We start from the raw sequence: 27,645 nt of genomic DNA, 5'->3' as shown, positions 1-27,645 counted from the left end.
CATAATTGTGTTACCAATACTTTGATAAGCTCCATAAATGTGGTAAGCTTATAATTATAAGTAAGCTTATTTATTTGTACTTTAAAGGTACTTTATCGTGCGTTCCAAATGTCGCACATTGGAATGTTGTTTAGAAAGCATATTTAAAGTACAGTGCTTTAAATATGCTTGTTTTGGTCCAGGGTTGGTAATTGTGGCACCACTTAAAGCAGTAGGTTTACTGCTTGCTTGAAAATAAATTAGGTGCATTAATTTGGGGCTACTTTAGAGTTCTTGACACGGCCACACTGAAGCGGCTTGCCACTGAAAATTTCTGAAAACACTTCTTTGAATGAGTTCATTAGTAATGTTGATTTCAACTGTGGATTTGGTTCACTTTAAACAATTCCAACTAAAGACATAGGTGATATACTCACATTTTCAGTGATTCAACAACATCGTTGACCAACTCATCACATGTGTAGTGATGAAAGGTCACTTAAAAGTGAGTATATCACCTACATTTTTAGTTGGAATTGTTTAAAATGAACAACATACACTGCTTCTTGAAACACTGCAATGAAGTGCAAAGTAAAAGAATGCTGATAAGATGTAGTAGGATGACACAAAGGTGTAATCTTAAATATGACAAAAATTATTCATTTTGTTCAATCATCACTATTCCATGATATAACTTGGCTTCTTCAGAATAAGTCCCCAACTAGACTGAGTTTGTTTGGCTTAAGTTATAATTGATAAAAAAACTCATAACATCATGTATTGATATAAAATGGCATGTATGCAGTTTGACGCAGCACTTACATCAGTTGTGCATTGTGCAATGCGTGACTGACGTGCACTTATGTGAATTTACGCAAGCGTTAAGTTTGGACTATACTGACTCATGCAATAACAAAAACCAAACAATTTCTGCCAATTATAAGCCGAACAACTTTAGTATCAAGACAAATACACATTAAGAGTTCCGGCACAAAATGTGATACACACCATTGCTGCCTTGTGTTATTTATATTAATATTATTTTTATAGTGCTCCTCCCATAGTCATTACAATGGTATCTCTTTATAAAAAGAAATGATAGTAATTTAAAAAATACACAAATCAGCCTTTGGTTATTTTACATTTTGCATCCAAACTCTTCACATATTTTGTGTGTTGTTATGAGATGAATGTGCTACTTTTCAAGTTGAACAAAGTTTAAGAAATGGGCTATTCCAGTTGAAATCCATACACCCCCTATGGAAGATACAACATTAATCTCCCCCACAGGGAGTGCAGACTTCAAATGGAGTCACCCATATATTGGGAGGTAACCCCATTTAAAATTCACGCTCTGTGTGGGAAGATAAAGGTCATGTCTTCCACAGAGATTATGGATTTCAACTGGAACAGCATAATGTGAAAATGTTAACTGCTTCTTTGGACATACCTGATGAAACATATGATTGAGTACATGTAGTCTCTGCATCGACACCCTCTTCACCTGTCTCATCACCTTCTGTGTATGGTATACTTTGTGTGGCAGTGGTTGTGTCAGTGGTTACAGTCACTATGATGGTGTGTATGAATGCAGTCAGATATGAACACAAAATGTGCAACAGAAACATTAACACAATGAAATAGTGTGCATTGAAAATGATGAAATAAATTGCAACAAAATGACATAACAAACTAGAAGGCTATATATTTGTACACAAATACGACTATACCCGCATGTTATCGGTGTACCCAAACTTAAAGTCCTTATTTGTTGAGGACTTAAAATAAAGTAAAGTAAATTGTATGTGTAAAAAGTGAAAGTCCAAGTCACAAGCTTTAATTGAATGTAGGTTACACTGTCGTAGCACTTAAAATAAAGAAATTGTAAAAAGTCCCCTCCCAGGGATCATCTCCTGTCCACTCCGGGGTCCCACAAGGCAGCGTGCTTGGGCCATTGCTCTTTCTCCTCTTCATCAATGACTTGCCTGATATTATATCACCTCAATCCACGGTCAAGTTATTTGCAGATGACTGCATCCTCTACCGCAAAAATCCAGAAGGAGGAAGATGCAGCTGGTCTTCAGCATGATCTTGATCAACTGCAGAAGTGGGAGAAAGATTGGTTGATGGAGTTTCATCCCCAAAAATGTCAAGTGCTCCACGTCACCAACAAAAAGAAGATCTACAAGATACCATATAACATTCATGGCCATACACTTGAAGAGGCAGACTCTGCTAAATACTTGGGCATCAATATCCACCAAAATCTCACCTGGAATCCCCACATTCAGATAGTTGCTTCAAAAGCCAACTCTACCCGTGCATTCCTGCAAAGAAACATCAATCAGTGCCCTAGGGAGACCAAAGTCCTCTGCTACAAGACACTTCTGCGCCCTGTAATGGAATATGCCGGTGTTGTCTGGGATTCGCACTCCACTACTTACATCAGGAAACTGGAAAAGGTACAACGCAGATACGCCCGCTTAGTCGTCCACGACTACATAACTACCAGTAGTGTCTCAGCCATGCTTTACCAACTGCAATGGCCAACCCTACAGGAAAGGCGTGCCCAGGCTAAAGTGGAAATGATGTACCGCATTGCTTACGGACTTGTTGATATTCCACAGTCCTACCTTGTTCCAACTGTGATGCTACGTGGGCACTCAATGAAATATCATGTGCCATTTGCCAGGACAAATGTTTACCAACATTCATTCTTCCCAGATGGAATCAGGCTCTGGAATGCACTTCCCCAGCAGCTTGTTGACAGCACCTCCTGGAATGCTTCAGAGGGCAGGTGCAGTCCGTCCAGCTCCGCTAGACGACTTCCATTTTTATCGCACCTTAGATGTAGTCAGCACTGTAAATTTCCTGCACCCACCATGCAAAAAGTACGAATATACGCTATGTGCGGACTGTACCATATATTGGAAGAAGAAGAAGAGGGGAGTCGTCTCTCTTGCTCTCCATAGGTTGCTGTTGTCAGTCTCTCTTACTCACAGTGAGGCTATGCAATATGATTCAGGGGAAACTATTCCAGAGGGAGTATGTAAACTAAATAGAACAGCCATTTCAGAGGGAGTATGTAAATTAAATGGAACAGCCAATGGGTATGTAATTTAATTGGAACAACCTTAACGCTTCACGCTGGTATTTCCAATTATGATATAATACGATCTGTCTGTTTAGTCCTACGTGTGTGGGGTGGATGGGTGTGTGGGTGTTAGTAACAATATAATTCTCAGGTGCTATCTGTGTACAAATTCTGAGCCCGGAAGCTGCTTTCTTTGATGAGAAACGGCCCGCCCTTTGTTTTAACATTTGGGACCCTGGGTCCCATAATATTTGACTTGTGACCCATGTACATAATTATGTTGAAGTATAATTTCCTAGTGCTATCAGTAGACTCAAGCTGGCCACTGTAGCTATTTTATTTACTGAGTAACGGCCGGCCCTATGTTTTAGCGTTTGGGGCCCTGGGGCCAATATTATGTGATATATGGGGCTCATATGTACATATAACAATGTAGTTCTCAGGTGCAAACTGTGTACCAACTCTGAGCCATAATGTTGCTTTATATGATGAGAAACGGCCGGCCCTTTGTTTTAACATTTGGGGCCCTGGGGCCCAATATATATGACATATGGGGCTCGTGTACATATGTTGAAGAATGATTCTCAAGTGCTATCAGTAGACTCAAGCTGGGCATTGTAGCTGCTTTATTTAATGAGTTACGGCCGGCCATATGTTTTAGCGTTTGAGGCCCTTGGGCCCATATTATGTGACATATGGGAGTTACATATACATATGACAATATAATACTGAAGACCTATCTGTGTACCAAATCTCAGCCCTGTAGCTACTTTATTTGCTGAGAAACGGCCGGCCCTTTGTTTTAACATTTGGGCCCCTGGGGCCCAGAGCATTGTACATCTGGGGACAAAATGGGCAAAAGGCATATCTACAACTTAGGGCCCATACATATGCCACATATGAGCCCTAGTGATCTTGTACTTTTAGAGCTAGGCTTGTCAATCTGTTGCACAATATTTTAACATATGGGGCTCTTGTATATTTGTAAATATAGAGTACCCCTAGGGCTATCACTGTACCAACTCAGGGCCCTGAGGCTGCTTCATTTGATGAGAAGCGGTGTGCTTTGTATTTTCACATTTGGGCCCCTGGGGCCCGTGACCTGGAAACTCTGGGGCCAAGATGGGCAAAAGGCACATCTACAGGGTAGGGCCCATAAGTGTACTACATATGGGCCCTGGGGCCCTTGTAGTTTTAGCGCTAGCCTTGACAGAATGATGTGTTTGATAGGAGAAGGAGAAGGAGGAGAAGGAGATGAAACCACAGGATGGCAATATACCCGTCCATGCTTCGCATGCGGGTATAATAATATTGAAATGATTACAACAAAGTTGACTTGTGTAAATAGGGATTCTCAATAGGCATCCCACAGGCCAAATTCGGTCCGTAAACCAATGATGGTTGACCTTTGACAGTAAACACAGCAAAACAAGGTGTATTTGGCCCTCAAACACAGAGTGGCCCACAAGCAAATATAAGGCCCCATGTCACAGAGGAAGTTGCCCAAAGTTTTCCAAAATTGTCAAAAATGGCCAAAGTTATGCCACATTGTGCAAAATTGCTCAAAGTTGTCATTTGACTTTGCCAAATTTTTGGCAAGTTTGTCCAACTTTGCATTAACATTGAGTAATTTTGCGCAACTTTATGCAACTTTGAGAAACAGTGAATAACTTGGCGTCACTTTGCACAACTTTATGCATCTTTGAGGACTTTGGTGCAACTTTTTACAATTTTAAGCAACTTGGAACAAATTTAGGCAACTTTGTGCAACTTAACAAAATGTTTAGGCGACTTAATGCACCTTTGACAATTTTGGACAACTTTGGGTAACTTCCCCTGTGACATGGAGCCTAATATAATTGAGAAGCCCAGATGTAAAGTATACTGAGGTTTTCTGACTTGGCAACGGAATACCATGAGATACAAGATAGTTTCACTTACTTTTAGAGTCTTCTCTTACAGGAGAGTTTCTCTCACTCATCTCTTCTATAAGGGGTGAGGCCCTCCTACCAGACATCTCAACTTCATCAAGTGATGATTGCAGGTCATCCCCATCACTTGGCTAGTATGTAAGAAAATATAGGCGGAATTAGATTGAGTTTAATTATAAAATAAAAGAGGGTATGGTGGTATAGTGGAATGGGTAATTCAACTAACGATTGTAAGCTGTGGGTTCCAACCTCGGCTCTGCCATTGTGTAGTACACTAAGGTAAGGCCGTTGGCCACTTTCCGCCGTCGTAGTGTAACGTCAAAATTTATAATTGCCAGGTCAACTGGTTCACACTATCTGTGTTGAGAACCAAGATCAAAATAATCGCAACATAGAGCTGCTAACAGGTGTGCAAACCAGGTATGAACCAGTAACTAAGGTATGACGTATTCACTACAACAGAAAATTGACGCTCTCCATCCAGATGTATAAATAGGTACCATTAGTTTATGGCGGGATGGTGCATGGACAGAAATAGGCTGTACTTCTAACATCTTCAAAAGTGTCATATTGTGTGAACCATTCTGACGATTCATAAATGCTAGTTTTGTATGAAATGAGTTTTATTCAAATATGATTTTATTTGGTTGTTGGAAGATGGAAGCATGTTGGCCCATTCCACAACACTAATTGATTAGACATTTAATCAAATGAAATTTGAGGGGGACCCAGAATCCCCAGATTTATACCAATTTTCCAAGAAAATTTGGATCATTGTTAAACCCGAGGCCCAGCTTTTTTGCCAAAGTTTCAACATGCAATGAGAAAAACACCACCACCTTATGAATTCAATGCCAAATAATCTTAGCATACACTAAATATAGCATGCATGATTATTATATAGGCTATTAATTTCTAGTGTTAGTGTAAGAATCAGTCAACTTCGTAACCAGTATAAGATATTCTAATGATGCTTAGCATGCAGTCCCTATATAGCAATCAAGACCCAGAGTATGTAGAGAAAGTTTGCTTTTGTTCATTTTGGTTTGTCATTTGTTAATATTTTAAGTTTTTGATGACGATTAATGCTTGGCCGTATTTGAGATATGATTTTGTCTATTCTTTTCTCAGTTTCAAATTAAGACATATCTTAAAAATTAAACATTGAACAAACCAACAATAAACTGAGCATTCAAGCGCTTCAGAAACAGTGCATGTAGAATGGATTGTGTTGATAGATGCCCATGATAGTAGGGTTTTAATGCATTATATGAATCAAGAAAACACCTTCACCTCCTACCTATTTGAGCCTGACATAAGTATAGTATGATTAGCCTTATAACATCGCGGATTAATATCAATATATTCAATTTTGAGAATTGTTTTGTGACACCTCACCAGAAGCATCACAAATTATTAATTCAAGTCATATACTTTGTCTACTCTCTTTAACACGCCAGACAGGTCCACTATATCACTCTGATTACGAGCTGATCAAACTATATATTGTCATGATTTCCACATACGGATGAATAACCAGATTAGTACAAACTGTCCCTTTGTATTAATGCCAACTCTAGAGGGCATAATTACCCATTTTATTTCAGTGCTAAGCCAGTAAAAGCCCATGCTTGGCAAATTGTATAAGCCACTTCATATATAAGGGACAGTTTCAAGTAATATGGTAATCGTCAGTATGCATAAATTGCAATGATATTAGGCTATTCCAGTTGAAATCCATATACCTCCTATGAAAGACATGTCCTTAATCTCCCACACAGGGGGTATAAATTTCAAATGGGGTCACCCATTCAGGTAAGCTCATTTGAAATTCACACTACCTGTGGGGAAGATTAAGGTCATGTCTGCTATATGGAATGTATGGATTTCAAATGGAATAACCAGGTAGCCTATTGAATAAAGAGGAAATCCTCCCCCTTTTTATTTTTGTTAGATGGCAATGTGATAAGTAACCAGTCTGATTCAGCACACAGATATTAATTGCGATGACATTCCTGCTAAGCTTTAGATGACTATACAAAGAGTTCAGGCAGACGCAAAATGTGAAAAAACACAATGGCTGCCTTGTGCTATTTTTTTTATCAATATTGTTTTTGATAGTGTTATTTTATATTTTAAAGTTCACATCTTTTTTACAATGAGCACAAGCTCTTTCAATACCACACTCCTGCTAATTATTGCTTCTTAATCAGCAATTAAAGAGTATCTCATTGCATAATACAATCTATTCTATTCAGAACAAAGTCAGAAAATATTAGAATTTAGTTATTACTATATTATTAACTTGCTTATAGTCTGTTTTGTCTCAAGTTGAGAATAACGCAATGTTGGATTTGGTAGTAGCAGATTCAAATCATGCACACTAACCTAATCCCACGGGGCATACACACACACACAAAAGGGTAATTTGTCTGTACATTGGTGACACAACCATGTAAACACACCGATTTGAATCTGCCACTGCGAAATTCAACATGGCGATACTCTCCACTTGAGATGAGACAGATTATAGGATCTAAGTTTAAAGGAGATGGAAATCTGAAAGTCCCTGGTAGTATTGGTTGCAAGAACTTTTAATATGTCCAATTTCTTATGTTTCTTTCTTTCTTTTTTTTTGCTCCTTATTATTGCCTATATCTCAATTTCAATATTTGCGACTTTGGTCTGACTGAATCAGATCGTGTCACAAATAACAATATTAATGCAAAAATATGCAATGCAGCCTCTGCATATACCACAATGTTGCATCTGAACTCTTCATGTTAATGATTCAATGTATAGATGCATGGTAGCACTTTGCCAAGCTAATCACTCAAGATGTCGTACTTACTCTGCCTGGCATTACTGGTTCAAAGGCTGACAGAGATATCAATGAACCTCCTGAGAACTCACTATTACAACTATCCTATAGGTTGAAATCAATGATCTTTGATAAATGGATAACACTCTTTTCTTTGTCACACATCTTGAAAATTGTGAGATACACTAATTAAGAGTGGGTGCATTTAAAACACAGTGGATGTTATACACTCAGCCAAAATGGAAGTAGGGAAAGTTATATGTCATACAATGGGCTATTTCCATTTCAAATCCACACTACCCCTGTGGAAGATTTTGGAAATATCATCCAAAGGGGGAGTATGATATATTTGGTCAGGGTTAATCATTTTGAAACCCATACTCCCTCTGTATTAGGGCTCTTCCTATATCTTCCACAACTGGAGTGAGTATTTCAAATGGAAGTTACCCAACTGTCTATTCTATTTGAAACTCAAATTCCCTCTGTGGAAGACTTGAGCTAAATCTTCCACAAGGAGAGTGTGGATTTTAATTGGAATAGCCCAGTGCAGGCAGAACAAGGCCAATGACCTCACCATTCAATAAAGGGGACCTTTCAATTAATAAGCCCCGAAAATCATTCACATTCAACTTTTCCATAAAACACTTGGTTTTTATTTTCAAATTAGAAGTAAGCCACAGATGTGCAAATTTTAGATAAGCACAACAAAAGCACATTCTTTCCTAAATTTAAAAACTTTATTTTATAATTTCAAAATATGATGAAATTCTCATTATTTTATGACATGGGATATATTTATTTATCATGTTTATAACCATGCAAATGGAAAGTTCATAACTGCCTGCACTTATATGTTGAAAAATGAGTGGTGTACATTTTATATCTTGGAGAAAAAAACCCGACTAAAAAAGTGCACATGGCTGGATTGAACAGGTAACCTTTGGATCTCTAGGCCAGCACTTACACAACACTTTCTTTTATGAGTTGGAACCCTAGATTACATTTATAAGATGTTTGATCATTGTTTGTCCCATTTGGTAGCGGATTGCATCAGAATGGTATATCGTACTTAGTAAACTTTATTTTAGAATAACACAGTAATTATGGCCTAATAAAGTTAGTTTTCAACCTACCGTAGACATCTCCCTGAGCAAGATTGGAGGAGAGCCTGGGTGAGGATCCTGCCCTGTACAAAAATGCTTCTCAACTGTGTCAAGCAAAGTCTGGTTAAACCAAGATAAATCTGTAAACAATTTTTTTAAAAAGATCAAGTTAGAGTATCAATGATATAATGATGTATATTCATACATAGCAGTAAACGTAAATAGAAAGCAAAATTAAACTTCTACACTACTCAAATTTGGTACCCACACAGAGCACTTTCACCGGGCCAAACGGCATCTTCAGCAACTATTCTAAAGATTTGCTGTTGCTAGTGATGTTGTTGAGTTACCTCCGATGACATCATCTATACCTGTGACATCATAGGAGGTGTCTTAACAACATCACTAGCAACAACAAATCTTCAGAGCAATAACATCCACTGAAGGTGACGATTGACCCGGTGAAAGTGCTCCGTTGAGTGTACCAAATTTGAGTAGCATAGTTTATTTTTGAGATCAATAATGTTCATCCTTTGAATAAAAAACAAAGCAGGTTTAACATCAAGGATACAAAAAAACAATAAAATCCAACAACCCACAAATAAACACAAACTCTGTTAAATATGCTGTACACTAGACCTCTTGAAAAACAAACAAACAAACAAACAAACAAAACCTTGACCCCAAAAAACCTAATCAGGTATCATTTCCTTTGTCACCAGCCATATATCATGTATATTGAAGTCCATTTATCGCTGATTCATTATTATTTTTGTTCACACATTAATGGAACAAATTAAAGTCCAAGCTCATTTTCAAGCTGTTACCAAATAGGATTGCGTAGGTTAACAGTACAAGTGGTAATTCTTTGCTTGTTTTTAAATTCACAATTCTGAGTTTTCCTACATAGACTTTTATAGGCCTAAATAAAAGAATATGATGTGACACAATCTGGTCCATGGGGGACAAAGGAGGCACAATTTGAAATTGAAACATGGCGTTTAAAAACCAATAAAATACATAAGAAAATACACATCACAACACTTCAGAACTTGTAAATCAACTTAGGTGTTTTCAGTATAATTATGATAGTCTAATGCTTGTATAAGATAATAATTATTGTAACTCAATATTTGAGAATGCCTTATTACCCTACGACCGAGAAGCTTAAGAAAGACCAAAACACGAAGATTTTGCATATCATGGATGGCAATCCAACAAGTTGCCTTTTATTTTGCGTTTAAATTTGTTTCAAATTTTTACACCAATTACCTAGATCTCAGCCGACAAAAATTTAACAAATTTATTCTCATAGAGAACATATAGAAGACATTTGGAACACGACAGCCACCATCGTATTCCCTTACCACAGTGATGCGGACTGAAGCAAGTGTTACAATTTGTGCTATTGCAATCGACGAGGATCGGTTATTTGCACAGTGACAGGGACTGTACAGATAGCTATTTCCAAATCAAATCAAACCTATCCTAGGGTAGACCCATCCCCTAGAATTTGGATTCGAGTGGAACACTCTGAAAACGTTGATTACCAGAATTACCATGGCTGAGACCCCCACAAGGTATATATACTACTGGTGCATACATTCAATATCTTCGAGGGTAACTGTTCCCTGGCTATCTCCGCAGGTGTGTACGTGACCTGGAAGTTACAATAGATAAAAGGTTTTATAGTGAATTACTTGTGTACATGTGCATATATATTGTTATAATTTACTAAAGGAATCTCAAAATCCCCATCTCCAGCAATTATGCATGTAGTCCTTGACGCAGAAACAAATTTTTTCCACACATACTACTTAACATTATATTCCTTAATCTTTTATCGATCTCCATTTTCTGAAACTAATCCAAATATATAAAAGGAACAATATTATATTGTGACCTTTCTCCTTCTTTTTGAAGATCTGACTGCCTTTCACTGGATTCCCTGTGATAAACACATTTGAAATTACATAGCTAGTTAAGCTTTAAAAGAAAACTACAATTTGTAATATTTTACTTGTATTGCCAATATGTTGAGGCTTTCTGCAATCCAATGTTTCTCTATATTGTAATAACAATTTTATATAATATTTTATGATGCTGTCCTTCCTACTTTACTTTACTTGCAGATATTGTGAAGGATTTCCTCCTCATATGTGATGCAAAGCCATGAATCACCTAAGGACAATTAAAAATTAACATACTACTGAAACACAATAGACAAGAATTCAATATTAACTGCTGTGGTGTAACCATAATGTAGACAAGTTTAATGCCTCAATGAACCATGAAAAACATGTGAGGGAAACTACCCTCTGTATGTGCGACATAGAAGAAAATTTGTCTCCATTATAACTACATTAGACATTTCATAATAATAACATTTCATAGGTAATATAAACCGCTGTGGTGTAAACATAATGTAGACAAGTTTTATGCCTGGATGGGCCATAGAAAAACCTGTGAGGGAAATTACCCTCTGTATGTGCGACATAGAAGAAAATTTGTCTACATTATAACTACCTTAGACATTTCATAATAATAACATTTCATAGATAATATAAACTGCTGTGGTGTAAACATAATGAGACCAGTTTTATGCCTGGATGGGCCATAGAAAACCCTGTGAGGGAAATTACCCTCTGCTTGTGCGACATAGCCGTAATTTTGTCTACATTATAACTCCATTAGACATTTCATAATAAAAACACTTCATACATATGGTAATATTAACTGCTGTGGTGTAACCTTAATGTAGACAAGTTTTATGCCTGGATGAGCCATGGAAAAACCTGTGAGGGAAATTACCCTCTGCTTGTGCGACATATCCTAAATTTGTCTACATTATAACTACATTATACATTTCATAATAATAACATTTCATACGTAATATAAACTGATGTGGTGTAACCATAATGTAGACTAGTTTTATGCCTGGATGAGCCATAGAAAACCTGTGAAGGAAATTACCCTCTGCATGTGCGACATAGTCTTTGTATACATTATATCTACAACGAACATTTCATAATAATAACATTTCATACATATGGTAATATTAACTTCTGTGGTGTAAACATAATGAGACAAGTTTTATGCCTGGATGAGTCATGGTAAAACCAGTAAGGAAATTACCCTTTGATTGTGCTTGCATAGCCGTAAATTTGTCTGCATTATAAATACATTAAACATTTCATAATACACTTCATTAATATCGGTTTGTTAGTGACATGATAGCTTCTCTATATTTCTCTTTACTTGAGAATGACATATCAATCTGACATAAATGCACACTACCCTTTCAATCACCCCATTCTGCTATTGGGAGTGGTGGGTGGGGAAATTATTATCGACGATGCTTGAACTTGTTGGATAGTCATTCATCAATGATCAAAACAATCCATCAGCGCACTCAGATTTTGCAAAATCCTCGAATCCCATTGGTTCCTTGGTCAGGCCAAAACCATAACAAGACACAATACATGGCTGGATATGACCCAAACCGGAAGTGCAAGACCCCACTCAAAGGGGCAGCCCACTTCTCGCCAGGGGTAAATTAGTTTTCCAGCTGTGCTAGTAAAACTTTATTACCCTACGACCGAGAAGCTTAAGAAAGACCAAAACACGAAGATTTTGCATATCATGGATGGTAATCCAACAAGTTGCCTTTCATTTTGCGTTTAAATTTGTTTCAAATCTTTTACACCAATTACCTAGATCTCAGCCGACAAAAATTTAACAAATTTATTCTCATAGAGAACATATAGAAGACATTTGGAACACGACAGCCACCATCGTATTCCCCTTACCACAGTGATGCGGACTGAAGCAAGTGTTACAATTTGTGCTATTGCAATCGGCGAGGATCGGTTATTTGCACAGTGACAGGGACTGTACAGATAGCTATTTCCAAATCAAATCAAACCTATCCTAGGGTAGACCCATCCCCTAGAATTTGGATTCGAGTGGAACACTCTGAAAACGTTGATTACCAGAATTACCATGGCTGAGACCCCCACAAGGTATATATACTACTGGTGCATACATTCAATATCTTCGAGGGTAACTGTTCCTGGCTATCTCCGCAGGTGTGTACGTGACCTGGAAGTTACAATAGATAAAAGGTTTTATAGTGAATTACTTGTGTACATGTGCATATATATTGTTATAATTTACTAAAGGAATCTCAAAATCCCACACAAGTTTCTATCTGGATTAGAAACTTGCTAACCCTCCCTCCCCCTTTTTGTAAATTTGGAATTTGGAATTTTGCAATACATTTTCTTAATCATCCCTATTTTGGAATGTTATAGCTCCCGGTGGGTATACTAGAGAGTATGGGTTGTTGTTGAAGTGCACCAGCGCATTTGACAGGGTTTGCCTAAATATGGTGAAGCCAAAGGGTGTTGGATGGGTACAGTCGTACATAAATATCGCTCTCCCATCTTCCATGCGCCTATCTGGGGTGAAATTTTCAGAATGGACGATAATATGCGCATTTCCCCCATTTCTTTTCTGATGATACCATGAGCAAACTTATTAATATTACGCATACACTTCTTTCCTGCCCCTTTGGTTTCCTCTTCTGCGTACGCCAACCTGATTATTATGTCTGACCATATTATGCGTGTTTGTGGTAGAAGACTTCTCAAACCCAATAAGTTTTCCCGAACCCTCTTGCGTATATCGTAAGTCGGGCTGGTCAATATATCGTTGGTTCCAACGTGTATTATCAAAGTGGTAGGGTATGAATATCTCTTCAACAGGGCTGACACTCTCTGAACAAGACCTACGCAATAAGAGCCCGGTTTGCCGAACCATTCAACCCTACCACCACCGTGTAATTGCGTGTATTGCTGACCCGCACGATTTACGATGCTGTCACCAAGCACCCATGTTCTCATAGACCCTGCAATGAACAAAAAAATTGAAACGGCCAGCATCTATTCATATTCTTGTGGTTTATACCACTTCTTTATAATCATTATATACAGTAGGGAATTTTAGCTGCCTCTGGTGGCGACGACCCACAGCCTAACTGGTGACAACCTGATAGGAAGCCTTCCCTTATCTAAAAACTTAATACAAAATACAAAATATCAATTAGAAATTTCTGCTCTTCTCTACCCTGGTTGCTGCTATCTGCTCTTAAGCTCCTGTGACTCAAATTTCAAAAGTAATAAATACAAAGTCATGAATAATATTTCACCGGCGTGTACATAATCCTGTTAGAGTGTAGCACTCCAAATATCACAAGTGTCCGACCTGTAACAAAATACAATCATTAATTATTATTAATCCTTAAATCCGCTGAAGAGTGTAGACTACTCTGTCCGTCACAAGTGTCTGACCTGTAACACAAATTCTTTCTTTGTTAGATTACTTATATCCTAGGCTACTCTAAATTCATCATATACTGCGGCCTTATGTATAACTGAAAAGCTGATGATTTCCATCTTCCCATAGTTTTGATCATTGCTTCAGAGCACCCACTCAAGAAAGCTGTTGTTGCTGCCCCAATCCTAAAACTATGAGGACTGAATGAGCCTGGGGATAGACCTAATAATTTAGCCCTTCCTTCATCATGTGTGAAAACTGAAAAGATGTGAGGGGTGCACCGCTGAAGTGAATAAATAAAGGGCCGTCGTTCCTTGGTCTTACCTCTAAAAATTCTCTCATTGCTTTTACTGGACATAGAAATAAATTTGAAGAGTTTTCAATTCTCAACTGATTTGATGCCCCTCTCTGGTCAGTTTTTGACATCCTTATAGTCACATACATACATGTATTTCCTGTTATTTGGATATCATCAATTGCTATAATACGCCTAATGTCTCCTTTTGCACCCGCCCTAGTAAATTCACCAACTCGTAAAAATCCAAAGAAAGCTAGCAAATAAGCTGCTTTATATAATTTGCACTCGTAATCTGACCTACATGTTGTTGGAAGTTTCTGTATCATTTTTCCTAGTATAGCTGGACTAATTGGAAGTCTGTAATCCACTGTAGGATTCGACCTTCTGCACCCTTCTTTTAATTTTTTTATTAAGAAAGTATCGGTAGGGTCAGGCCATCCATTAATTTTGTGCACAAATGCAATTGTTGAAATGGACGAATTAATTGTTGAAGGAGCACATTTCTCCATTGACAAAAACGCAATGTATGATACTACCTGGGTCTGACTTACCGGCCATTGTGACCCTAGATTATGACTACTCCTGAAATCTATAAATTTTACCAAATTTCTCTTATAAACTCCCCAGGTCCCTGGGGCAAGTGAAGCATGTAAGAGACGATGCGACTCCCGTTCTAAATTTTCCATAGAAACTCTGGCACTGGGGTGCCCATCATGTCTGCCTCTGGTGCTGACGCTTTGAAGCGATTCATCTGAAAACGTGAGAGAGCGTCAGCAATGTCATTAGAAATGCCAGGGATATGTCTTGCACGGAAAGCTAAATTTAATTTCAAACACTGAAGGACGAAAAACCTCAGTAACTTCATAATATGTGGGCATTTAGAAGTTTGTTTGTTAATAATGCATACTACTGCCATATTGTCCGTTCTCAAGATTATTCTCTTCCCTTTCAGCTGCTCCCCCATAGCACAACTGCTACCAAAATTGGGAAAAACTCTAAAAATGCTATGGATTGCTTCTTGACTTTCTCATTTGGCCATTTGCCCTGAAACCATCTACCTCTGAGGTATCCGCCAAACCCAATTTCCCCACTCGCATCTGTAAATAATTGCAAATCATTATCCTCAAACCATGCTTGTTCGGGAATGATTGCTGCCCCATTGAAGTGTTCAAGGAATAACAGCCACATCTCTAGGTCCTTTTTCGCTCCCACCGTTAGTTTCAACATGCACCAAGGCTTCTTTATGCCGCATGTAATACTGATTAGACGCCGCAAAAATGCCCTACCTGGCGATATAGCTTTGCATACAAATGACAAGGATCCTATTAATGACTGTAAATCCCTTAGGGAAGTTTGCGCTGCCTTTATTACTTTTCGAACCTTGTTTTTGATATCTGCTAATTTGCCTTGAGGTATAGAAATGATTTGCCTCACTGTATCAATTTCTAGGCCCAAATATGTTAATTTTGTCGCAGGGCCTACCGATTTATCCTTTGCTAGTGGTACGCCTAAATTTTCGCATACTCTCTCAAAAGTCGCAACTAACTGCCTACATGATGCGTCCCCAGTTGCTTCTCCCCGGGAAATCAGCAAAAAATCATCTGCATAATGCGTAACCCTGTCAGACCCTGACTCCTTTTGACAACCCACTCCACAAAAGTAGAAAATTTCTCAAAATGGGCCGGGGAGCAGGATGCTCACATGGGTAATGCCTTATCGACAAAAAATTTTCCATCCAGTTTCATGCCCAAAAGCTGAAAGTCTTCTGGGTGTACCGGTAATAGCCGAAAGGCAGATTCTATATCGGCCTTTGACATGAGGCGCCCTTCCTGAACTCACCACCAATTGAATAGCGACATCAAAACTAGCGTACTTCACAATACACACCTCGGGATCGATCCCGTCGTTTATTGAATCCCCATCGGGGTATGATAAGTGGTGTATCAACCTGACCTTCCCCGGTTCCGATTTTGGGACCAACCCAATTGGTGATACAATTAAATTTGAAATAGGCCTTTGTGCAAATGGGCCGGCAAGGCGCTTCATTTTCACTTCTTTCATTAGCTTTTCCCACGCCTTTTCTGGATCCATTTCTATTGATTTCAAATTTGGTGCATCCCTCAGATTCCTTTCCCCCCGAAAACCTAACCTAAATCCAAACCTGAACCCTTCACCTAAAATTCTTGCTGATTTTCTGTCCGGGTATAACTCTAATAAGGGGATCATAGTCTGTAGGTTTATTGGAGATGGGTACTTGCAGCATAAACATATATCTATATCTGACTCGTGCCTAATTTGCTTGCATCTCGACCCTGTGGCGATCTCCTTATTTCGTAATTCCTTTGCAGTTGACTGCCCCGTGCCCAAACCCCTTGCACTTGGAACATTTGTGGCTGAATACACAGCTCCTTCTTGTGCATGTTTTTTTGTTAAAGTCGAAGCATATTTTTTCACTTGCTGACTTTCTCCCATATTGATTTCCTGCGAAACCACCTCGTGAGGTTTCAAATTTGAATGGCTTCCGAAACGACTGCCGAAACCCCCCACCAATAGCTGCTCTCTGTCTTCCTACCCGATTGAATTCCGTGGTATTAGGCGTGGTAACATACATTGCCCATAATTCCCCATCAATGCATCCCCAAGTGCGTGATGGTTGTGACTGCTGCTGCATACGAAAGTGTTGATCATATGATCTCCACCCCCATCCCCCAAAGCGAGACGCAGCTGTCCTAATTATATCAATGTACTTTAAAAGCTCTTGTACACGCTCTGGATGCACTGCCAAAAAAATGGCGCTATACACTAAAAATACATTTGTCCACGCATGTATAGAAGTTATAACCTTTTTCACCTTGCTACTTTTCCATAATATTTCACCACTTGTATTGACTGAAAGAGCCAAGCCCCGTTCATCATCGAATTGTTTACTTGGGTCTGCAATTTTCTCTAAAAGGGTACCCAAGTCTACGTATTCCCCGTTTATTATCTTCATTTTTATACTTTGTGGCACCGAACTTCCAAGGGGACTGCACACTGAGACAAGTGGAGTGAACCCCCACTGATGTTGATTTATGTCAACATATGGTGCTAAAACAGGAGTACCTGATATCCTATTACCATCCTGTAATACCAAATTTGTGCCCATCTGTGATGCATTAGTATTCAGACTAGTACTCATCATCCCTGTATTTGCTCCCAAAACGTTATGAGTACTGGCATTGGTATTGTTAATTGGGACCATGGGCGTCGCCCCTGTAAACACATTTGCATTTGTGTTCAACCCGGACCCACTTGCAACATTTCCATTACTGATACACCCTAATTGCCCTATACTTGCAGCCCTTGACCCAGTCATTGCACCCCCAACATGCCCCGTATTGAACATTGCATTCATATTATTTCTTTGACCAGTTTGCATGCTAGTATTCAACATATTTCCATTTTCAACATTACTCATGTTTGCCATAGCCATTGTACTTAATTGATTGGTAGGATTAATGACCAATCTATCACCAACACGAGCGCTATTGTTACCCATTGGCACTGCATTCACGTGCGCATTATTCGCCAATGTATTTACACTGTTATGAACTGGCACTGGCAAAGCATTATTATCGTTCATTGCATTACAATATGTACCTTGCAGTAGGTGATCGGCCGTAGCTCTCGGTTGCCCCGGTGCTGCTTGAGGCTGCATGTTGATACCACCTACATGACCTATATTCTGGGCTGGTTCCTGTAACACTTGGTGGAGCTGCTGGTTTGGTTGTACCCCATTTCCGCCATCTTGAATCGCCTCCTCCGGTGGCGGTGCGCCTAGAGCTGCTGGCGCCCCCGAACTGCGGCCCCGACTGCGAGGCTGCGTTGAATTGTTTACGTTGTTACCCTGGTCACCATTGTTTACAAGTTGACGGATCGCATTTGCCTGTGATCGTGTTTGTCGTTCTGTTTGTAAGTTCGTGGACGTAGGCGAATCCACATTCCTCAAATCATTCAAATATGTTCTCCCTCTTCCTCTTGAGCCTCTTCCTCTTCCTCCTCTGCCTCTAGATCTATTACTGGAACTTCGACGTCCCATCGTTTTGACCTTGTTAAGTTGTGTATCAGATCAAAATTTTATAATTTGAGACTCGTTTTTCTCTGAATCGGATGACTCGTAAATCGTACAACTGTCAGTACGGTAATTCGGCGGTACGTGTAGCGTATTTTTTCACGTATTTTAATTTTAACCAAGCTTCACAATCAGTTATATCATAAAAACTCAGCTAGTAGTAAGTTCAATATAAAATATGTGATGTAATAACGTACCAAAATCCAACTTTAAAAGTTCCACCGCCAAACTGTATGGTGTGTTGTATTGATTGTAGATGACTGATGAAATTATTATACGATGCGAACTTGTTGGATAGTCATTCATCAATGATCAAAACAATCCATCGCGCACTCAGATTTTGCAAAATCCTCGAATCCCATTGGTTCCTTGGTCAGGCCAAAACCATAACAAGACACAATACATGGCTGGATATGACCCAAACCCGGAAGTGCAAGACCCCACTCAAAAGGGAACGCCCACTTCTCGCCAGGGGTAAATTAGTTTTCCAGCTGTGCTAGTAAAACTTTATTTGGACCCCTTTTTAAGTGAATATTATATTATTTTAGGTGAAAATTAATGATCAGCAAAAATATCCTTTTTTATAAAAAATCAATCCATTTAGGTTTGACATCTCATTATTATCATACAATGACGTCCGACAAATTATAACAGCCAGACATTGTGGTATGACAATCATATCAATGTCCCAAATGTTAATGTCATACCATCAAAATATTTCATTGAATTTTATGACCTCAATACCCAGCAAACAAAAAACATTTTATACCAAACGTTTATATAAAGGGCATACAACTTTTCATAACATTCAGAAAATATTTTTAAAAACCTGATGCAAAACATTCTGACATAATGTTATTAAAAGTTGACAATTTGGCAAAAATGTTTGCCAATAACAATTTGACAACATTTTTAAATTGTTGGTGTGTTTTTCCCATATAAAATATTTCTAAAAAATTTCATGACCTTTATATAACCCAAAATTTTAATGTGCTTAAAACTTTTTACCAAAACCAAAATGTGTTTACAACATGTTTATAACTTTTAAAACATTTTTATGTTTGCCGAGTATGTGTCGTAACTCCGATCCTGACTCCACATCGCAGCGCGATGCGATGCTGCAATGCTTTTCAAACATGGCAGCATCTCGCGATGAAATTAAAATGTACATTTTAATTTATCGCATGATGTTGTCTCCTTTTAAGGTCATTCTACCGACCTTGATTTTCCAGCAGCCAATCACAAGCGTGCACGGCTGCGATATCGCAGCGCGATGCGAACAAGTTGACCATTTTCCAACTCCATCGCAGACCGAAATTTCCACCGTCCAATGATAATTTTAACCGCTGAGCTCGTAAAAATCTGGCTCAGATACAGTTTTTATAGCATTGCATCGCGCTGTGATGTGGAGTCAGGATCAGGTTATATAGCTTACTTGCAGATGACCATATTTTTTTCATTTTCCAAATGACCATGGGTCAATTATTTTGATTAAATTTTGTTGAAAATTGAGCTACGAATTATGATCAAATTGTAAGAATTTGTATAGCTTTCACTATGGCATTTATTATTGCATTTATGGATGAAAATAGCAGCATGGATACTGATATTGGACTCTGTCATGTTTGACATTTGCTTAAAAAGTTACCTTTTTCAGAGTCATCATTGAGCAGCGACGTAGCTTGCGACACCATCACGGCGTCTTCATTCAGCGTAGTGATGTATTGTTTACAATACTAACATACTAAAACCACCACCCCCCGAACAGCAGTCAGTGACCACAAAGCTGATCATAAACATGATATCATATTGAAGATGTGAAAGTTATCGGCAGGGAAGACCATTTTTGGAACAGGAAGATCAGGGAAGCCATAGAGATAAAGACACAAAAGCCCACGCTCAACAGGGATGCGGATACGACCTGCCCGCCATCTACAATGATCTGCTGACACTTGACCACCCATCGGGTGGTCATGTGACCAGAGGATTGTAAACAATACATCACTACGCTGAATGAAGACGCCGTCGCTGCTCAATGATGACTCTGAAAAAGGTAACTTTTTAAGCAAATGGATGAAAATGTTTTTTTGAGGTTTTCAGGATAATACCAAGTATTGTTTACCTTGTTCACTGACAATCCTATCAGAATAAGTTCTAGTAGCTTCATGACACCACAATCTGACTACAGCTCTCATCATTGGAGGTAACATGGCTTTAGCTTGACGATCTGCCCCGGGTCTACCAATACGACGACCTACAAAAAACAATGAAACATAATATTAATGTTAACGATGATGGCATCATACAACTCTTATCATTAGAGATAACATAGCTTTAGCTTGACGATCTACTCCGGGTCTACACCGACCTGCAAAGAAACATAATAGAAATGACATTATGGTCTGACTAAAATCATTGGGAGTCTACCAATATGACGACCTGTAAAAACAATGAAACATAATATTAATGTTAACAATGATGATGGCATCATACAACTCTCATCATTGGAGGTAACATAGCTTTAGCTTGACGATCTACTCCGGGTCTACACCGACCTGCAAAGAAACATACTTGTTAACAGAAATGACATTATGGTCCGACTAAAATCATTGGGAGTCTACCAATATGACGACCTGTAAAAAACAATGAAACATAATGAATGTTAACAATGATGGCATGACAACTCTCATCATTAGAGATAACATGGCTTTAGCTTGACGATCTACCCCGGGTCTACTAATACGACGACCTGTAATTAACAAAGAAACATCACACATGAATGTTAACAATGACAGCATACAACTCTCATCATTGCAAGTAACTTGGTTTTAGCTTGTCGATCTACCCCAGGTCTAGATACCCCAGGGAGCCATTCAGCTATATTGGTGTATGCACATGCTTGAAAAAGGGTGCTTTTTGTGAAATATTGTGGAAAGTGTGTTAATTTAGGAGTCTTTTCAAACACTGATATTCAAGAAAAAGCGGGGTCAGTGTTTTTTCAAGCTAGTTGGAACTTATTAACCTGTAACCTGTGTCAAATTTTGTGTGAAATCAAGCTAAATCCTTAAGTTGTTTTGGGCAACTTTTGGCGAAAAAAAACCCCCAAAACTTGATTGGCTATGCTGAAAACAGAAGGTCATGCGCATGTGTGTGTATACTATTATGGTTGCGTGCCCCCACCTCATAAACAAAGAAATATAACATTAATGTTAACAAAGATGAGCTCATAATCTGTTGGTGGTAATATGGCTTTAGCTTCACTATCTGCCCAAGTGCCCAAGATTCTACTAATACAACAATCGGCCATAAAATCTATATAAATAAAAGGAAGTCGCTAAATCTTGTCCAGAAGCAGGCTCCGAGATGCTTTCACTTTCAGCTCTGATTTATTCGTACATTGATCGGATACATATTGCCATTAAACCATCTGACGTTCATTTTTGCAAAACTATTCAATCATAATGAAAATAACAAAAAAAATTGTCGGTTGCTAGGCCGTTGAGGTCAGTAACCTTATGGGTCAGGTCATGACAGCAAACGCGTCAAATGCCAGCGGTCTCCAACACGCGTGGTAAGTGGCGAGTCACGCACCTGCGCGTACACAGCACCATGGTTTGGACGCACTTAATGTTGGCTTACCGCTAGCGTAGGCCTACTTATGTGTACTGCGACTGACTGCTTCTCTGAGACAGTGGCGGATCCAGGAATTGGGAAGGGGGGACAGTCGAAGTTTTTGCCGCCACCTTTAACTTTTTGAATGGCCACAAAGCACCATTGTCCCCTCAGAATTGGTAACTCGATCAAGGCAAAGGCCTTTTTCGGGGGGATCATTGGGTGTAAGCTGATGAAAGGGGGGGGGTCATTGGGTGACAGATTTGCAAAAAAGTCCACTTTTCAGAGAGAATGTTACAATGTAGCCAACAGAGTCATTCAACTGTTCAGTATAGCCTAAAATGGTTAAATTTAAGGGTGGGTGAGCCCAATTTAGTGGAACTTGAAAGTCCACATTTTGGAAATTCTGCGGCCCCCGCAAACAAATCCTGGATATAATGTAGGCCTAGCTTTTAACGCCAAAGGCTCGCTTAAAATGTATTGCTGCAACTTTTAAACATGTTACTTACGTGTTTTATACCATTATAACCCGAAATTGAAACGTTTTCTAGCAACCTCTTCTAACATTAATGTTTTATGTTTGTTGGGATAAAGTTAAAATCAACCATTTTGTCACGAGCTGTTTCAAAAGAAATCTGAGGGATTGAGTGAGTAACAACATTATCACAGGTCTGGATATTCAGTTAAAGTTTAGCTTCTTTAATATGACAGGAGCTAACATATGATTACCAAGCTAACATGATCATTACTATACTGGATGAATAATCCCGGGGAATATCTACACCAAGACACCATGATTATCATCACCGTTTACCATGTTTACTAACCACTCCCGTTTACTAACCGCTCCCGTTTACTCGACTAGCGGGGACCCGCGCGAAGCGCGGGTCTCCCGCTAGTATTCAAATATAACATGAATATTAATCATCTGCATCCTTTTGCATAAAACCTAAATAATGTGCTTGTTTTCATACTGTAAAAAAAGTTATTTCAATTTTATTTTTAAAGTGTCCTGCTTCCAGATTAGTCCAGTCAAAGTGGGTTTTGACTCACCACTAATTGCAACAGAATTTTTTTCACTGCTATGAATGTCAGAGATGTCCCTGAACAGCATACAAAAAGTATACTAAAATATACTTGGTGGAAAGGTAGTTTTTGGCGGGAAAAGGTCATACAGGGGTCAAATTTCAAAATCGATCCAATCATTTTAAAAACTATACCAAATTATTCCTCTAGTCATAAGGATTCAGAAAAAATATAGTTTGCCATATCTGTGATGTACGGTTCTTGAGTTATAACCGAAAAGGTCAAAGGTCAAATGTTGGGTTCAACAGAGGTCAAAAACTAAAATTGTCTGATTTTAACCAAAATGGTGTCAAATTGTTCGACTTGCAAACATAATTCATTTAAAGAATATTTGCACTGTTTATGTTGTTTATTACATGCGTAACATCGAAAACTAGGTCGGGTCAATAGAGTTCAATGGTCAATGACCTCTTTTACCCTGCTACCTAGGTAACGAAACATCCAAGATATGGCAAACTATTCTTATTTTGGAGTGTTTTTAAAGGACGAACACATTGAGACCATTGTTAAGGAAATCGGGAGCATTTTTTCAAGTTGACCCACGTGGAGCCCAAAATTTGACCTTTGACCTTTTTGCTTATAACTTGAGAATGGTACATCACAGATATGACAAACTATACTTTTTCTGAATCCTTAAGACTAGAGGAATGCTTTGGTATAGTTTTTAAAAAGATTAGAGCAATTTTGAAATTTAACCCCTGTATGACCTTTTCCCGCCAAAAACTACCTTTCCACCAAGTATATTTTAGTATATTTTTGGTATGATGTTCAGGGGACATCTCTAAAATGTATAAAAGTGAAAAAATTCTGTTGCAATTAGTGGTGACTGACACCACTTATTTGTTTAGATTGACTGGACTAGATACCTACTCATTGTGTTTGATGAATTGCATACATTTTTCAGTCTTTATAATATTAATTTCCTTTAATGAGCAAGTTTCATCATATCAGTAAACATGACCAGCCCTACCCCCCCCCCCAAGAAATTTCAAGTTATTTCTCAAAAATGTACCATTTTATGGAATCAATTTACAAACAAAAAGTTAAAAACCACTTTAAGAAAGTAGCTAGGCAAGACCATTCAATTTATTTTTCTTTAAAATCAGTATTTGTTAATGTGTCAATGTATCATCACAATCACAATAGTTGCAGGTTGAAAACAAACCTGTTGAGTCACTTTCTTTTTCTCAGCATGTTTACTATGTCTATAGTGTATTTCTGCATAGCTCTCCATGTCACTTTAATTTGTTGTCAAAAGCTTTTCTCTATTACCCTTACAGATTTAAGAGGATATTGAAGAGTATAGATTTATGCAGACAATGAGAATTTCCTTATAAAATACTGTTGGTGTCTCAAGGATGCCATCAACAATACATAATGTTTGTGTTACTAGGGTTTCATCAAATTAGTCAAACACCGCTATTCAGAAATGATCACCAGTGCATGAAAATCAGATTACCAGTGAAAAGTAGGTCTTGCCAAACCTTGTGGTTTATACTCTTTTCAGGGAATATCCGTACACGCATATATAAAACAGTTATTTTCCATGCCAGCGATTCCGATTGGAATCATTGGAACTGGCAACCCAACACAAACTACCAGCATTGCAGCATGAGTATTAAAACTCTCATATACTCCAGTGACAAATCAGTTCGACATTTCATTTTACACAGGCCTAGTGTGCTGTATTCAAACAGGTTTTATTAACGATCATGCCACAGTCCTTCATACCAGAGTGTGGAATTTCTATAATACTCTAGTTTCGGTGAGTACAATGTATATTGTTATGTTACTATACCCATTTGGTTGATTTCGTGAACTTATACTGGAGCTTACTGGCTGGGACAACAATGACTCAAAAAGGTGTTTCCATCTAATGTGTAGGCTAGTCCAAAATATGTTAAATAATATAATGAATTACATAGAAATTAACTTTAATCATGGTATATATATGTTGATCAATGTTGCATATTTCTCCCTTCCTCATAACTTATATTATATCAATTTTAATTTGTAATGTACAATACCATGCTGTATATTTATATTGTTGTGATATTGCCCAATGACAGATAGTAACCCATGTGTTAAATGCATTATATTTAATTATCAATGAATGACTGCATAATACAAAACCTTCTCACACACAATGCCTGACACTGGCACTACTGAAATTCCTTGATAGTGGAAATAGCTTATTCAAAGCATTTAGCCAGTACATTTAACATATTAAGGGCACAAGGGGGGATTTTCCCCCCCCCCAATGTTTTTCTTGCCCCCCCCCCAAGTTTGCCCCCACCCACTTTTGAGGCAACCCCCCCCCCCAATTATGTAATTTTCCACTTTTTGCGGGAATTGTGTGCAAAATTTGTCGATTTTGTCCCCCCTGATATTCACTTTGCCTCCAATAAAAAATTCCTGGTGCCACCAGTCCACAACTGTCCATGTGTAGTAACTTTTTTGTTTTTTTGTTGAAGAAGCTAAACCAAAGGCTATTTCATTACTTACATCATTGTTAAAATTATTACATTACAAAAACTATCGGTAATGCTTCATTAATAAAGTTACTTTAAAATTCCCAAATTAAAGTTTGCCGAATGCATTTTTCTGTAGTGCTACAAGAAAATTGTAATAGATATTATTGTGGGCTAAATTAGTGTAAATACTGCACATTTTCATATGATGGGTGCATTTGGTAAAGTAATTTTAATGCTGAGTCCGATCGCATGACTTCATGCAGTGTATGAACTGTATGTGATTAGTTAAAAAAGAAAGACAGAGACAATAATAAATAAAAAAATAAAAACACAATAAAGCAAAATTCAAAACAATAATTTCAAGATTAGTTATCAAACCACTATCTTCATATTATGTGATATGTATCTACCTCTGTCACATACAAACCTAGAATTATGTGGTTTGCTATTAAGTTGGTTCCACAATAAAGGTTTGTAATAACAAAGGTTTGTAAATACAAATAATATGCATTTGAAGTCATTAATAAATAATTCATAACCGTATGTGCAAATTACATAAAAACTGTTGCCAACGCAATATTGAGAACAGTGCATCATCATCATTGTCATGTGACATGTAGAAAGTGATGTCATATGGACTTACCAGCTGTAACAATTGTCAACATTATCATCGACCTTTTTCCTGGACATATTAGGTAAACATGGTAAATGACATCACACTACCAAGAACAAATGCGTAAATATGCTAATTTATACCAAGCTTGGATCATAAATTTTGAAATCCCATCAAAAAGTTGGAAATCAAATAATGGTAATAAAATAATGAGAATTATTAATTTATTACCATTTCTGTTATATATTACGTAAATGACACCAAGCTACTACCAACAAGCGGTACAATTTAGTAAACCATTATTTTTGGATCATAAACTTTATATCCAAATCAAATGATGTCGATATCTGTGTGTCACCTTACGTTGATGATGATGATGCCAAATCAGATGACCGGTTGGCTGCATATGATATGCATCCATAGACCAGCTGGTCTTATAGGCCTATACATATATGAGGCTGCTTTATTATTCACCAACACTCACTTATCAGTCATGTGCATATACCGGTATAATAATATCATATCATAAATATAATATTATTCAGTGCTTTTTACGACCATTACAGTATCTGATTCTAGGAATGGAAACATTTGTTTTTTGAGATTTGTGAAGTGTAGTACTGAAGTAGCCTAGTTATTGCAGGTATAGATTTTCTTTTACCGTATATTGTTTGTTAGTAAACAACAGCTCCCGTTTTTATTCTTAAGCAGATAGGAGCTGCAACATCTACAGTTAAACGCATTCATACAAGCATATCATTCTTGTCAATGTCAACTTGGTCCAAAATATGTGACACCACTTCCAAGCCATGTTACTTTTTTACAAAGGATTACATAAACACAATGAACTTCATAATCTTTTTTCAGCAAACCTCTCATTCTTTGGACTTTACGCCAAAAAAAAAAGGTTCGCCTCAAAGCTTGCGCTTTGTTTGTAAAATCGCGTGATTTGAAATGAAAAAAAAAAATGCAGAAATTTTTTTATTTAAAAAAAAAAAGTTTTTTGTATTTTTTTCCAGAACTTTTTTTCTCAAAATACAATAAAAATACCAAGTTGGGAATAAAAACAAAAATTGCATTTTGCATTTCTTTTCAAACCACTTGTGAGCTTTGAGACAAACCTTTTTTTTTTTTTGCCTTATAGGTCTTAACATTTTACTTGATAAATACAATAAAGCACTAAATG

At 37.9% G+C, this 27,645-nt stretch overlaps 3 protein-coding genes across 3 annotated transcripts in view; all 3 read right to left on the bottom strand.

The window, feature by feature from the left end:
- LOC140150180 (dynein heavy chain domain-containing protein 1-like) overlaps positions 1-27,645 on the bottom strand; it is a 140,747-nt gene that overhangs the window by 67,592 nt on the left and 45,510 nt on the right. The window contains exons 13-17 of the mRNA XM_072172185.1: positions 20,797-20,928; positions 8,959-9,068; positions 7,856-7,930; positions 5,015-5,135; positions 1,430-1,549 (exon numbers count right to left, since the gene is read on the bottom strand). Coding sequence (XP_072028286.1) covers positions 1,430-1,549; positions 5,015-5,135; positions 7,856-7,930; positions 8,959-9,068; positions 20,797-20,928 — 558 coding nt within the window. The remainder of the gene's footprint in view (positions 1-1,429; positions 1,550-5,014; positions 5,136-7,855; positions 7,931-8,958; positions 9,069-20,796; positions 20,929-27,645) is intronic.
- Positions 10,441-19,181, bottom strand: LOC140150849 (uncharacterized). Its single transcript, XM_072172996.1, has 2 exons — positions 18,203-19,181; positions 10,441-10,588 (listed from the first exon to the last, which is right to left on the bottom strand). Exons 1-2 carry the CDS (start codon positions 18,639-18,641, stop codon positions 10,518-10,520), a joined length of 510 nt encoding a protein of 169 aa, XP_072029097.1. The 5' UTR covers positions 18,642-19,181; the 3' UTR covers positions 10,441-10,517.
- LOC140149552 (integrase/recombinase xerD homolog) lies at positions 13,209-15,751 on the bottom strand. The gene is given in 3 exon segments (XM_072171631.1): positions 13,209-14,496; positions 14,499-15,314; positions 15,622-15,751. Coding segments are annotated over 3 exon segments (1,119 nt in total). The 3' UTR covers positions 13,209-14,323.

Source organism: Amphiura filiformis, chromosome 4 (assembly GCF_039555335.1).
Source record: "Amphiura filiformis chromosome 4, Afil_fr2py, whole genome shotgun sequence".
NCBI classification, from domain to species: Eukaryota; Metazoa; Echinodermata; class Ophiuroidea; order Amphilepidida; family Amphiuridae; genus Amphiura; species Amphiura filiformis.
The sequence above is the reverse complement of the archived record's forward strand: the minus strand, read 5'-3'. Positions and strand labels throughout refer to the sequence as shown.

Excerpts from the sequence above, each read along its gene's own strand:
- LOC140150849 (XM_072172996.1), bottom strand. The coding sequence starts at position 18,641 with ATGGGACGTCGAAGTTCCAGTAATAGATCTAGAGGCAGAGGAGGAAGA. Across the intron at positions 10,589-18,202 it reads GGCCGATCACCTACTGCAAG|GTCACGTACACACCTGCGGA; the intron begins GTACATATTGTA and ends TGTAACTTCCAG.